This window comes from Dendronephthya gigantea, unplaced genomic scaffold (genome assembly GCF_004324835.1).
Source record: "Dendronephthya gigantea isolate DGI-Jeju-01 unplaced genomic scaffold, DenGig_1.0 000090F, whole genome shotgun sequence".
In the NCBI taxonomy this organism is placed as follows: domain Eukaryota; kingdom Metazoa; phylum Cnidaria; class Anthozoa; order Malacalcyonacea; family Nephtheidae; genus Dendronephthya; species Dendronephthya gigantea.
The window spans coordinates 299107-314007 of NW_021163100.1; the positions used below are offsets into that span (position 1 = coordinate 299107).

Below are 14901 nucleotides of genomic sequence, written 5' to 3' on the forward strand. Positions count from 1 at the left end.
TATTTTTTGTACTTATTTTTATTCTTGTGCCATCATGAAGACATTACACAGATGAATAAATAATGAAGTCAACTACAACAAAAAATACATCCCCAATTACTTGATAAATACATGATATATATGTAAGCTTTGAATGAATAAATCAGTTACTCACAATTTTCGTGAGCCTTTCCTAGCTGTAGTTCCGTTGAGCAGAAAAAAATGGATTAGTTTTCACATATTTATAGTATAATGTTTGAAGACCCTTTTCAAAATGTCCCGTGTTCTTTCGAATGTGTTTCTTGCACGTCCTTCGTGCTTCCACTTTTTTTATTTTTGAATTCAAAATCGAAACATTGTTCCTTATTCATCACGTGTCTATTGTAATTTGAACAAAGAAACCAATAGTAAGGTCTGAATTAACATGTTGTTCAAGTCATGGTTGAGGAGCTAAGCCAAGCCATTGCTATTGGTTAGTTGGGCAAAAATACAATAAACATATACGGATAAGGAACCATTTTTTGCATAAACCTGGGGAATAACAGAGATAATGAGTTGTATTGTACTTCCATCTAGTCTCCAAACCATGTATATTCTAATAACTGTAGTGTATGCAATATACGTGTTGCTATGATAAAAATTTTTAAAATAACTACATTGAAGATTTGAAGTTCAATAAATTCTACTTTTTGATTACAGAAGATAATAGATACTGCATGGATAATAGAACGAATTGAATGGTTAATAAATCAACCCCCGCAAAGCGATCCGTTGATTTTGACTCGACGTATGATTTCTACGTTAATTGCACTCAAATTCTTTCAATAATAACACGTTATTTTCAAGTTTCAACTTTAACCAATCATATTGCATGCAGAAGCATTATTAACTCCAAAATGAGTATAATTGATGTAACTTTCCTTATCGATAGGAAATTCATTTGTTAAATGAATCTAACGAGTTTTGGACGTACAGGTGATAAAGTAAATAGGAAGTTACAGTGCCCCAGAAAAAATATAGATAGTTATCCACCCCCGGACAGTTTCACTTTAACCATTTTGCCTTAGCGATTAAGAAAACACAAATTACATATTCTTTTATAAACTTCTATGAATTTGCATATGTTTTCAATTTCAGAACAAGCAACAAAATTAATTTTTGTTTCAATTTCTTTAACAATTACGTATAGCTATAGTGTTTGCTGTAAGAGCTCACTTGAACGTTAAATTAAAAGGAATAAATGACAAAGCATTTTACATGCATCGGGATATACACACAGCTGCATTTTCTGCAAGAGTCGCCGAGAGTACGTCGAAGAAGTGTCCGGTTTCAGCAATCTCTTTTACCGGCACATAATTGTTAAAAGTCACGGCAGTAAACTTATCTTGCAGACCTCACTTTTGTCCCATTCGAATAGCTTCTCATAGAAAGAACTCTGAGGTAAGTTATGAAGTAAAAATGTCAAAATTAAGTATATTAACCTCTAAAAGTTTTCGTCATCAACACAACATGAATTTTATTTACATGGAAGCCACTATATTTTCACGCCTTTAACTTGCAGAATTTCATCCCCCAATCATCATCGCTCTAGTTTCGTCCCTGCTGCAGGTGTGTTAAACCCCACGATAAACCTCTCGTATTCATCGTGTCTCGGGCATTAAAATTAGATCAGTCTGCCCAAACTCCGGAAGCAGCGATAGCCGTAAACAACCAAAAATACAAATGTCGGAACCGCCGAGATGTTCTATCTTACGGCTGTTTTCCTCTGTCGCGTTTTTTGTACTTACGTGTGGACGTACGTAAAAGTTTGAAATAATTGAAATGATATTTATGAGTTATGAAATAAACGATTGAATAGAAACATAGTGTTGGACACCGTTGATGATTTAGTATGTGTTTTTTTTCTGGCGTAAATTATACAACAACTTCAAAGGTTTTAAGGTTTTACGTCCGTGTACGTACGTGCAAAAAAGCGACATTGGAAGGCAGCCCTTAGGCCATATTGGTGAGAAGTTGCTAGAACATGTAGCCACCCTGCTCCTTTGTTATATTGATATACTGAAAACAGTGACGACACTGATAATTCATTATTTTTTTATTCTGCAGAATTGCTACCATGTTCATCGAAAGCACCTTTGACCAAAGATGTCAGGCAGGCGTACCTCCAATTGAATTAGCATTTATGACAGCCAGCATATCAATTGCCTTCATTCTTACCAACATCCCAGGCAATCTTCTTAACATTTTTGCTGTTGTATTTGATCCGAACAAAAACCTACGAACTCCATTCAACTGGTTGATCGTTAATCTATCAGTAGCTGATTTAATTGTCGGAGTTATTACTGAGCCTTACTTGGCTTATTATACCATTAAAGAAGGACTCAGGAAGAATGAAGATCCTCAAGAACTAATCTTAACCCACATGGCTTACTTCATCTCATGCACGGCGTCGATCCTCAGTCTTACAAGTTTGGCAGTTGAACGATATCTGGCTGTGAGAAATCCGAATACCTACCGAAATAAAGTGACCAACAAAAGAATTATTCTGACAACAATCTTCATTTGGTTGATTTCATTAAGTTTACCCAACATTTATTTTCACGTTGGTTTCACTGCATAGCATTCATATTCGCCAACACCTCCATTGCAGTTGCTGTTATGATAATTTGTGTAACCTACACTTTAATGAGGAGAAAGTTAAGATCCCGCACTTTGAGAATTGAAACAACTTCCTCAACCACAGCAGACGCAAATGAAATCTCACATGATGAAAAGCAGTCGACGACAAATGTAGATTGTATCGAAGCAAAGAAACAAATCTTGGAAGCCAAAATCACTCAAATGTTTCTGATCGTTCTTATTGCTCTCCTGTGCTGTTATGGTCCTTCTGCCGTGATGATATATTTGGTAAATTTTTGTGAAGACTGCAGTTGTACGACTCTTCACTGGTTCCGTGATATCCATGTTTTGTTTGCTGTGATGAATTCAAGCGTTAACTTCTTCTGCTATGCTTTAAGATCTGCCAGATTCAGAAGTGCATTTGCTAAATTGCTTCGGATCAATCGTCGACGTGATGATGGTATATAGAACTGTAGCTGACATAGAGAGTTTGTTTTTCAACCCAATACTAGTCAAGACTTTAGAAATTAGAGTTTAGAAAAAATTAATTATGAAGATCATTTATTTCAATATGAATATATGATGTAGCATCACTAATCTGAAATAAGACTGTATAACGCATCTATAGAAGGCAAAAGTGAGGCCGGAAGTGATCCGGGTGCCACCCGATTCAAAGCCCCCACTTTTGTATAATTCAATATAGATTTATATTACAGAACCGTAGTTTTTTGCCTTTTTTGCCATGTCCACGCTTCTGCCCGGGCCAATTTTACAATCACAAACATAGAAGCATACGAGAAGAGGTCTGAGCAAAAAATGTTATGAAGTCGAAATATTCCAAATTTTTTGCTCAAATTTCTTCTCGTATGCTTCTATGTTCTTGATTGTAAAATTGGCCCGGATAGAGACATGAACCAAGCAAAAAACTACGGTTCTGTAATAGAAATCTGTATTAAATGATACAAAAGTGGGGCGTTTGAATCGCGTGGCGGCCGGATCACTTCCGGCTTTACTTTTGCCTTCTGTAGATGCGTTCGTTATCCAGGTCGTTATCGCAAGTCTGTTTTGGCGCGAAATACACGAGTATTTAAAATGTGTATGTGACCGTATTTATCTACGTCCCAGTTTTGTCTCCCAAAAAGTTGTGGTGCACAGCTTTGGCTAATTTTCCGATGCGCAATTCGATTTTGCTCGCATGATACGGCAATTCCTCCAAGAGGAACAAATAACCCGTTCTTTTGATGCTGTTCGATTAGGTTTAGACTTAATTATTGTACGAATACATTCAATACATGTGCATTTTGTCCTATTTTAATAATATCGCTCCTACTGAGTCATCGTTTAACAAGATGTGGTCGTGTATGGGCGCATTGACACGTCACAGTTTGCACAGGATTGAAGATTTAATATAACTATATAAGCGCGAATTCCAAAGGCAAAGTGTAAGACAAAGTGAATGTATCATGCGGTTTACTAAAATTTTACAGTTTTGAACAATTGAACTTTTATACTTTTTTAAGTACGATGTGCCTCTGAATCTTGCGATCGAACAACATTTTAGGTTCGCAAGGAATCGAAATGAATACGAACTGTCTTGTTTATGTTCAGAAGCTTTATATTGAAGGACTGGCACATGCGCGGCACGCCGGTGAGCCAGAACAGGCGTCTTGTTAAAAGATAACTCGATTTAATTTAATTAAATTTTTGACAGGTAATAGAGCGAAAAGCAAATGTATACGCCAACACGCCAAGAAAACGTATACACCGCTCTCTTCGCCTTCGGACAATTTTGCTTTAACTACCTAACCTTAACGATTCAAGAAAATACAAATTACAAATACAGTGGTATAACAACTGCCTAAAATAGACAAAACTCTTCTCGACGTTTCGACCTGAGGGCCTTCGTCAGGAGAGTTAGTCTCCTGACGAAGGCACTTAGGTCGAAACGTCGAGAAGTGTTTTGTCTATTTTTATATAATATAATATATATAATTATACCACATTTGATACTAAGTTGTTTGAAGACGCTGCCACGCTTCTGCCTGGTTATATTGGAACGTATCTACAAATATATACAGTATAAAACTTGCCCAAAATTTCAGAGTAAGCGACCAAATTTCACTTATGTTTAGGTGTGTTAAACGATTGTATGTAAAGTGTTTGCTACAGGAGTACATCTACTTGACTGTTAAATTAAGATGTCTTAATTCGGCCAACGGATAATTGACAACATATTTTATTTGCATCAAGATTCAGCTGCACGTTGTTGCGATATAAAGTTGACATCCGTCGAAGAAGTATAGGCTTCATTTCTATAGGCGCAAACTCATTATACTGACATTACATCTTTGTTTCATTCGAAAATTTCTTAAAAGGAAAGAACTGCGAGGTAAGTTTTGAATAGAAAAAAATGTCAAATTTTAACTGTCACATTTAAACCTATATTTTGTTGTTAAACCTTTTGTCAACAAGGTAACTAGTGATGAAGTGAAATTTAACAGTGTTCTTTCAAGTTTTTGTTGGGCTGAAAATTTTCTCGCTTGGATTTACATTTTAAAAGTTCAACATTCAGGATCTCCCTTGGGTATGATTTAAACAAGGCACTTTTGTAGGTACTGGCACTTTGGTATTATAGACATTCATAATGATAATGAGACGAAACGTTTTAAATGGGCAATTCCATGCAGCTATCGCATGCATCATGACACTGAAAGCGGTTATTCTTCTATATTTCGTTCAACATGGTGTTCACGCAGTCAACTTGGTTTTTATACTAGGTCGTACATTTTATGAATCAATAATGCGGGCCGCCCGAATACTCTGTCTACGATTAGTCATAGTTATGATCATCTGCTTGAGAGGATTTTATCGGAATCTATGACGAGAAGATCGCAAAATAAATGTTGTCTTACCCAAGCGGCGGTGAAGCATGTTTGGCAAAAACCTGCATTCGAGAACGACTCTTTCTCATTTTCGAGATAAAAAAAGCGATCGGTAAGTGCCCAGAAAATAGCTCGCCCTGACAAATATCTTTTTCCGATCCGGCGTGGAACGCTCTGCGAGGGTACTAATTCTGCTGAGAGATTTATTACACCCGGATATTTAGTGGACGGTCGTCGACGTTGGGCGTTTTGGTAATAATGCGCCCTGATTGGCTAAGACAAAAATGTGTAATCCAATGAGATCGTCAGTAATTTAACTGTCATTTCGAAAATTTTTTTGTAACAAGCGTTTTATGATTTTATACACAATAAGATATGAAAAAAATGGGATGAAAGCTAAACGATAACTACTTTGTGGACATAATAAACAGAATAAGCGTTGAAAGAGGAACGATTGTCACAGCCGATTCCGTTTGACCGTAAATAGCATGCGTTCTCAAAGCCCGTTGGGACGTTTAAAATGAACTATTTCTAGGGTCAAATGACATCGTTGCTAAGGGTGGACTCACGTTTGTTGAATTTATATAGAATGTGGCGAGTAAACAAGAAAGGTCGTTGTTTTCAAAACGGAAAGCCCCTCTCGCCTAACAAAAGAAGTATACTTCTTCTGTTAGATTATGATTATGATTATGATTTGATTTGATTATGATTATGATTAGTTATGATTTGAGACATTAGGAAGTGCAAAATGTACAAGTACTAAACATAAAATATTTTTTGCGATCCACCTTAAAAGCTCTGAAGTAACATTTTACATCAAAATTCAAACCTGCATGACCTGTCTGTCAAGCATTTCACATTTTCTAGACTAGAGTCACTTCCTTGTGGCGCGAAATCTGAAAATGAATCCGTGTTGTTTTAGTTAGGTTCTCAGAGAAATAAAATGTAAGAAATAAAATGAATCGTGTAATATTTCAAAAGCAACTTTATTTAGTAAAAACAGAAAATCGTGCATTAAACAATTTAAATGGTCTTCTTGTAGAATTTTCATCATGGTGATAGAAAGTACATTTGAGAAAAGATGTCAGAATGTTGAACCTCCACAAGAGTTATCATTTATGACAGCCAGCATTTCAACTATTTTCATGCTTACCAATATCCCTGGCAATATTCTTATTTTCTTGGCTGTTGTACTTGATCCAAACAAAAACTTACGAACTCCATTTAACTGGTTAATTATCAATCTATCAGCGGCCGATTTAATTGTTGGCATCATCGCTGAACCTTTCTTTGTATATTTTCATATCAAAGAAGGACTCGGGAAAAAAGAAGTTCTTGAAGAACGTTATGCGGGTGGAATATTTTACTTCATCTCATGCACTGCTTCGATCCTCAGTCTTACAAGTTTGGCAGTTGAACGATATCTCGCTGTGAGAAGGCCAAGTACCTACCGAAGTAATGTCACCAATCAATGAATTTTATTGACTATACTAGAAATACATGCATGCAGCAACCCCTCGCCTCGGTAAAACGATATTAGTTAAGCGTAGGGATGGTAACATGATTGTTAGAAAATTTATGTGGGTTGGGGGTCTTGGAGGGTACATGATATTTGAGAAATAGAAATTGAGGAAAGTATGGAAATATTTTTCTGCACGTGGAAACACTGTAGTCATAGCAACTCGGCAACGGCCGTATATTTTTTTAAAAAGAATCAAAGTTTACCCTCATATTTTTGCGAAAAAATGGCAAAAATACGACAAGATTCTTACCTTTCTCTGGAAGTTAAGTTACTCATCTATAGTCAGTGTTATGGTAAATTATTTTACTTATTAAATACCATGAAATATAACATCAGACGTCTCATACAACTTCCGAAGTTCTATAATACGCTTTGACTGGTTTTTGCACGGGAATGTTTTGATTTTCTTTTCTTTTTGTCATTATGAAAACGGAGTTTATAAATGAAATTATAATGTCGTTTATCACATAACACATTTAGATTTATAGTGAAATACATTTGAGAATATTAAAGTTGTGTTTACCACAAAAGAATTACTTTTTAAAGCTGTGCCGGATGAAATATTATCAAGTGTAAAATCTTCCGACTTCATTATACACGGTGAATTCGGTCGAAAATTCGGTCTTGTTATTTGTTAAACCGTGAAAAGTCTTGACTACATTCGAGTTTCCCTCTACTTTAATTAAAAAATACATATTTTCCATATTTATGAAAACATAAATTTATAAATTTCATCAAAATTTTGCGAAATGACAGTTATTCATTGACGTTTGAAAATACAAATTTTTTTCTCGACCAATCAAGAGCTTGGTAGTTCACACTGGCGCATGCGTATAACGTAGAAGACCGTCCATGGCGTGAGGTCCATTGCATAATGGCGGACGACTTTGATTTCGCATTTGCACATCGTGGGTGTAAATATCCGAGCGGAATTAGTACCCTCGCACGGTGCTCCGCACCGGCTCGGGGACTAATGATTTGGTTGATTTCGGCAAGCTTACCCAACATTTATCTGCTTGTTGGTTTCGGTGCATACGCATTTATATTTGCCAACACATCACTCCTAGTTGCTGTTATAATTATTTGTATAACATACACTTTAATGAAAAAAAAATTGAGATCCCGCTCTTTAAAGAGAAAAGCAACCCCTTTCGCGTCAAATGACGGAAATGAAATCTCACAAATCGACGATTTCTCAACTTTTAATACAAATTGTATTGCGGCAAAGAAGCAACTCCTAGAAGACAAAATCACCGAAATGTTTTTGATCGTTCTTATTGCTCTCCTGTGCTGTTATGGTCCCTCAACTGCAATGATATATTTTGCAAATTTCTGTGAAGATTGCAGTTGTAAAATCCTTCATTGGTTCTGTGATATTCATATTCTGTTTGCTCTCATGAATTCATCTGTTAACTTTTTCTGCTATGCTTTAAGGTCTTCCAGATTCAGAAGTGCTTTTGCTAAATTGCTACGAATAAATCATCAACCTGATGATGGACATCGCAAAAATTAATGTTTATGAAATTTGAACTCGAAAACTCATCAATAGTTCACATTTATGCATTTCTGTTTTTCTCTCTATACTACAGGATAATTTAAAACAATTTTAAGTTCAAATTTCCCTCTGGGGCCGTTTGTTCAAAAGCCGGTTACATTTACCCTGGGTTAAAACAAATCTTTGCGTTACTTTTTTTAATTGGCTGTTTACAAATTCAATAAATTTTTTCATAAATACTTTTTGGACAAATAGAAGTAATATTTTCTTAAGTTTTAAAAACGAACACTGGTTAAAAAGCACACAAAATAAAAAAACAATATATACAAGTTAAAAATTAATCCAGGGTTAGCGCTAACCTAGCTTTGAACAACCCCTGGATGCGTAGGCTGCAATCTTTTGAAAGTTCATGAAAAGCATCTGCAGCGATAAATGCAGGTCAATTTTTAGTATGTACTAAGGTTATCAACTGGGGCGATTTGTTTTCACCGTGTGCAAGCTTCACATCTTTCGTGCAAGATATAGATCTTTTGTATGAGCATTTTAATTCTTTTTTGCTCACCAAATTTTTGGTATTCTATATGAATGTAAACCAAATTCCGTTTGTGATAATAGTGTGACATCATAGTGTACCCAAGAAATTATCAACAAATTTGAAGTCGGTGATCTGAAATTAAATTCAATTAGATTAGAGCACTTTACTTTTTTTGGAGTTACACATCACCTGAAAAATTGTCAGATGAAACATTGTCAGATTTTTTTGAAGCCCAAACCGCCCGCATAAACAGGCTTTTAAAGGCTTTTTGCCTGCGGAGGCAGAAAGAAAACAAAAGAGATAAGCCGTTAAGGCGACGTGAGCTTAATTTGTATGTTTTTTATGACTTCTTATCGCCAAGCTATTGTAATAAAAGTTCTAATCTGCGCATGAAGAATGTAAACAATACACCTTCATGTTGTAATTGTAAATAACACAAGTCTAAAATAAAAGATGGCCTAAATTACTTCTTTATACGTACCTCTAAAACGGCCGGCCCCTAGCTACCGATTAATTGCTGGGGGGGTGCATATTAATATGATCAGATTTACAATATCATATTTATAGGAACAAATAGCGTACAAAAGAAATCAGCCGCTGGCATAAGACGATAATTATGCATCCTCCGCCCAATTAAGCTTCTAGCTACGGTGCGAGTGATTTTAATTATATTCAGTTATTATAAACCAAGAAAATAATTTTCTAAAATATTTTCGCATGGCAATAGGCATAGGAGGCCGATGATCGTAATAAGTTCGTTCATAACAAGCATGTACAATTATATTACGTACCATTACAATTTATTACGTACCATTATATTACGTACGGTTATTAAAAAAATAAGACCCGTGGGGAGAGTTTAAGCCATAACGTATTCTCAACCGTAGCATATATTAAAAATCATAATATTTTACATTATTTTGCAGCAGTCTGAAATCTAGGTCGTTTATTTATACAAGATCAAATTTCTTGAGAAATCACTTGTTACGTGCCAGTCGAGTTCTATAATTTATCAGCCTGAGTGATTGATTCTTGTGTTAGATAGCTTCAATTAATTTAGTTTAAGATGATACGATGTTGCGTGTATGTGATATACGTGTTGCTGTGATAAAAATTTATTAATTATATTGAAGTTCAATAAATTGTACTTTTTGATTACAGAAGATAATAGATACTGCATGGATAATAGAACGAATTAAATGGTTAATAAATCAGCCCCCCGCAAGGCGATCCGTTGATTTTGACTCGACGTATGATTTTTGCGTTAATTGCACTCAAATTCTTCCAAAAATAACACGTTATTTTCAAGTTTCAACGTTAACCAATCAGATTGCATGCAGAAGCATTATTGACTCCAAAATGAATATAATATTGATGTAACTTTCCTTATCAAAAGGAAATTGTTTAATGAATCTAATGAGTTTTTGACAGGTGATAAAGTAAATAGGAAGTTAGAGTGCCCAGAAAAAATATAGGTAACTTTTCATCCCCGGATAGGTTTAATTTTACCATTTTGCCTTAGCGATTAAGAAAAACGCAAATTTCATATTCTTCTATAAACTTCCATGAATTTGCATGATATGTTTTCAATTTCAGAACAAGCAACAAAATTAATTTTTGTTTCAATTTCTTTAACAATTACGTATAGCTATAGTGTTTGCTGTAAGAGCTCACTTGAACGTTAATTAAAAGGAATAAATGACAAAGCATTTTACCTGCATTGAGATATACAGCTGCACTTTCTGCGAGAGTCGCGAGAGTCCGTCGAAAAAGTATCCGGTTTCAGCAATCTCTTTTACCGGAGTAGATCACCCCCCCCATATAGCTAGCAAAGGGTGCCGACACAATAGGTTCACGTGAACAAAAATCACGATTCACGTGGAGAAAGACCATGCGTTTGCACGTGGGCATGGGTCTTGGATCATGTGAACAAAGAAGCCATGATTCACGTGGACAATGACCATGAGGTACATGTGAACAGGGATCATAGATCATGTGGGATGGAGATTTTCCATCACGTGAATAGGGATCATTGAACATACAGTAGGATGCATTTAGAGTGTAAATGAGATCATTTACAATTATTTTAATATGTTATAAAATTTAAAAGATAATTCACAAATTTCTTCTGCTTTTGCCTCGTTCACGGAGATCCATACCAGCCAAGAAGTATTTTATAATTTTATATGTATAAACCTTTTTTTAACCCGACTATTCTTACATGGAATATTTCGTTCCAAACACAAAAATACTAGTCCAGCATACTCCAAACATTTTGCTAAATTAGTTCCTTTCTGCCTAGAGTATACGTCCATCATTGCAAGTATGGCGCGCGATATTTGTTCAATTCTGTTTTGTGGGTTTTGCTGTACTTCGCACATTATGCTTCGCCAACTGCTTGCCAAAGCCTAGTTTTGTTTTCCTCTGCTTTTGCCTCGCTACGCAGATCCACCACAAGCGATCTGGCTTCCTTCTGCTGATTTTTTCAATTTTAATTTCCTCTGTATGAACTTTAGTAATGTTAGCCATAATCTCATCTCTGGCTAAAGTTTTCACTGTTGTTAAATCAGCACCGTACATATTTGTTTAAATGAATGAGTCATTTTAGAATGAGTACATTGGTGCTTAAGAAATGTAAATGAATAGATTTCGCACGGTTGCACACATCAAGTCAGATCCTGTTTACACTGTACCCGATTCGCATGGTCACGACATCAGTTTAAGTTGTTTTACCGTATATTTGTCCCCCAGAACTTTTTTCATTTGTCAGATCATGCTAAAGTAGCCATGCCACCAAACGTTTGGAGGTGAAACTCCCGTTGACATGATTAATTTTGATGTCGTGACCATGCGAATCGGGACTAAGAGGCTACTTTGGGGATGTAAATTAGGCGCTTGCAAAATTAAATGCGTGGGAAGAGCACGTTGTGGATGTAAATGAGGCCGGCTAGCAAAATGATATGCATGAAGAGAGCACGTTGTGGATGTAAATGAGGGGCGTGCGAAATTAGACAAACGTGGGTATGCTAAAGAGGAATGTGAGACCACATGAACAGAGTGTGCAAGTGGTGTGATTAACACGTCGTCCACGCAATGAATAATCCTTGAAAGTAATATGGGTTACAATTTTGTGGAATGAGCCGATGAGCACATGCGCTTAACTGCTCATAATTGCTCGTAACTGCTCATAACTGCTCATGAGAACATGCTCAACCGCTCGTAGACATTTTTAATACCAAACTATTAAGTAGTATTAATATCAGATTTAAGTAGATTTTGAAGGCAAAATGGGTTGCAATTTGGCGCAATGAGCGTATGAGCATGTGCTCATAACTGCTCATGGACACATGCTCATAGCCACTCATAGCTGCTCATAGCTGCTCATAGCTGCTCATAGCTGCTCATAGCTGCTCATAGTTGCTCATAGTTGCTCATAGCCGCTCATAGCTGCTCATAGCTGCTCATATTAGTCGCTCATAGCTGGTCATAGCTCATTTTGCTCAACTTCTCATTGCCAATTTTTAATAGTCGAAATTAAACTATTACTAGTATTAGGCCAAAAAAGTAACATACTGGTTGAACGAAATAACAAAGACAATCATTGGAATAACGATTTTAACATTTATTTTTCTGTTATAATAATTTCTTCTAAATCGTTTTTTATCTCTTTTTGTTCGTTTTTCATGGTTTCTTTATAAGAATGGTTTAGTAAATCATTATTTCTAATCATCATCATCGCTATCTGTATTTTCTTCTTCATCCTCAACCTGGTGATTGTTTAAAAGCCTTTTAATAAGAAACTTTCTTTTATCAACAGCAGCTTCTATTGCCTCTTCTGGATCAAAATCGTCATTTTCAACGAACGCATCTTTTGTGTGCATTATTTTCTTATGTACTGGATCTTTCTTTAGTTGTCTCATCCACAGAAGGCGTTCCAAATAAATATTTTCCAATTCTTTCTGGAGTATAGGCATAATATTCGAGTAAGCTTTCTCCTTAGCAGATTGCTCATCCAGGCCAGTGTTTATAAGGCTTTCTTTCATTTCTTCAAAATCTGTATTATTTTTTTGCTTTGCTTCTTCTATTAGGGGTATCCATGGATCCATTTTTTCTTCAGTTTCTGAGTCAGTCGTCATCAAACTTTCAGACTTTACAGATGAGTTGGTCGAGACATCGTCCTGCAAATCCCTTTCTTGACTGTCCGAGTTTCTTCGAGACATGCCTCTTTCTTGCTGTTTTAGTGGACAATATTCCCGTTCGTGTCTGCGCAGATTGTAACCGCGTCTAAAGTGTTTCCCGCAAAACTGGCAGCTCATTCCCTTAGGACTGATTGTGTAAAAATGGTTTGTTATTGAGCAGTAACTGAATTTTATGAGCACAGAAGCCGATTAACTCATGAGCAGCTATGAGCAGCTATGAGCAGCTATGAGCAGCTATGAGCAGCTATGAGCAGCTATGAGCAGTTATGAGCACATGCTCATACGCTCATTGCGCCAAATTGCAACCCATTTTGCCTTCAAAATCTACCCAAATCTGATATTAATACTACTTAATAGTTTGGTATTAAAAATGTCTACGAGCGGTTGAGCATGTTCTCATGAGCAGTCATGAGCAGCTATGAGCAGCTATGAACAGCTATGAGCAGCTATGAGCAGCTATGAGCAGCTATGAGCAGTTATGAGCACATGCTCATACGCTCATTGCGCCAAATTGCAACCCATTTTGCCTTCAAAATCTACCCAAATCTGATATTAATACTACTTAATAGTTTGGTATTAAAAATGTCTACGAGCGGTTGAGCATGTTCTCATGAGCAGTCATGAGCAGTCATGAGCAGCTATGAGCAGCTATGAACAGCTATGAGCAGCTATGAGCAGCTATGAGCAGCTATGAGCAGCTATGAGTGGCTATGAGCATGTGTCCATAAGCAGTTATGAGCACATGCTCATACGCTCATTGCGCCAAATTGCAACCCATTTTGCCTTCAAAATCTACTTAAATCTGATATTAATACTACTTAATAGTTTGGTATTAAAAATGTCTACGAGCGGTTGAGCATGTTCTCATGAGCAGTTATGAGCAGTTACGAGCAATTATGAGCAGTTAAGCGCATGTGCTCATCGGCTCATTCCACAAAATTGTAACCCATATTACTTTCAAGGATTATTCATTGCGTGGACGACGTGTTAATCACACCACTTGCACACTCTGTTCATGTGGTCTCACATTCCTCTTTAGCATACCCACGTTTGTCTAATTTCGCACGCCCCTCATTTACATCCACAACGTGCTCTCTTCATGCATATCATTTTGCTAGCCGGCCTCATTTACATCCACAACGTGCTCTTCCCACGCATTTAATTTTGCAAGCGCCTAATTTACATCCCCAAAGTAGCCTCTTAGTCCCGATTCGCATGGTCACGACATCAAAATTAATCATGTCAACGGGAGTTTCACCTCCAAACGTTTGGTGGCATGGCTACTTTAGCATGATCTGACAAATGAAAAAAGTTCTGGGGGACAAATATACGGTAAAACAACTTAAACTGATGTCGTGACCATGCGAATCGGGTACAGTGTAAACAGGATCTGACTTGATGTGTGCAACCGTGCGAAATCTATTCATTTACATTTCTTAAGCACCAATGTACTCATTCTAAAATGACTCATTCATTTAAACAAATATGTACGGTGCTGATTTAACAACAGTGAAAACTTTAGCCAGAGATGAGATTATGGCTAACATTACTAAAGTTCATACAGAGGAAATTAAAATTGAAAAAATCAGCAGAAGGAAGCCAGATCGCTTGGTTGGTGGATCTGCGTAAGCGAGGCAAAAGCAGAGGAAAACAAAACTAGGCTTTGGCAA

At 36.4% G+C, this 14901-nt stretch overlaps 1 protein-coding gene across 1 annotated transcript; it reads left to right on the forward strand.

The window, feature by feature from the left end:
- The first annotated feature begins 6532 nt into the window (after positions 1 to 6532).
- LOC114533407 (cannabinoid receptor 1-like) lies at positions 6533 to 8515 on the forward strand. The gene is made up of 2 exons (XM_028554920.1): positions 6533 to 6935; positions 7953 to 8515. The coding sequence occupies exons 1-2, from the start codon at positions 6533 to 6535 to the stop codon at positions 8513 to 8515; spliced, it is 966 nt and encodes a 321-aa protein (XP_028410721.1).
- The last annotated feature ends 6386 nt before the right edge of the window (positions 8516 to 14901 follow it).

Coding starts and splice junctions, on each gene's coding strand:
- LOC114533407 (XM_028554920.1), top strand. CDS start 6,533: ATGGTGATAGAAAGTACATTTGAGAAAAGATGTCAGAATGTTGAACCT. Junction 6,936..7,952: donor AAGGCCAAGTACCTACCGAA/GTAATGTCACCA, acceptor CCCTCGCACGGT/GCTCCGCACCGGCTCGGGGA.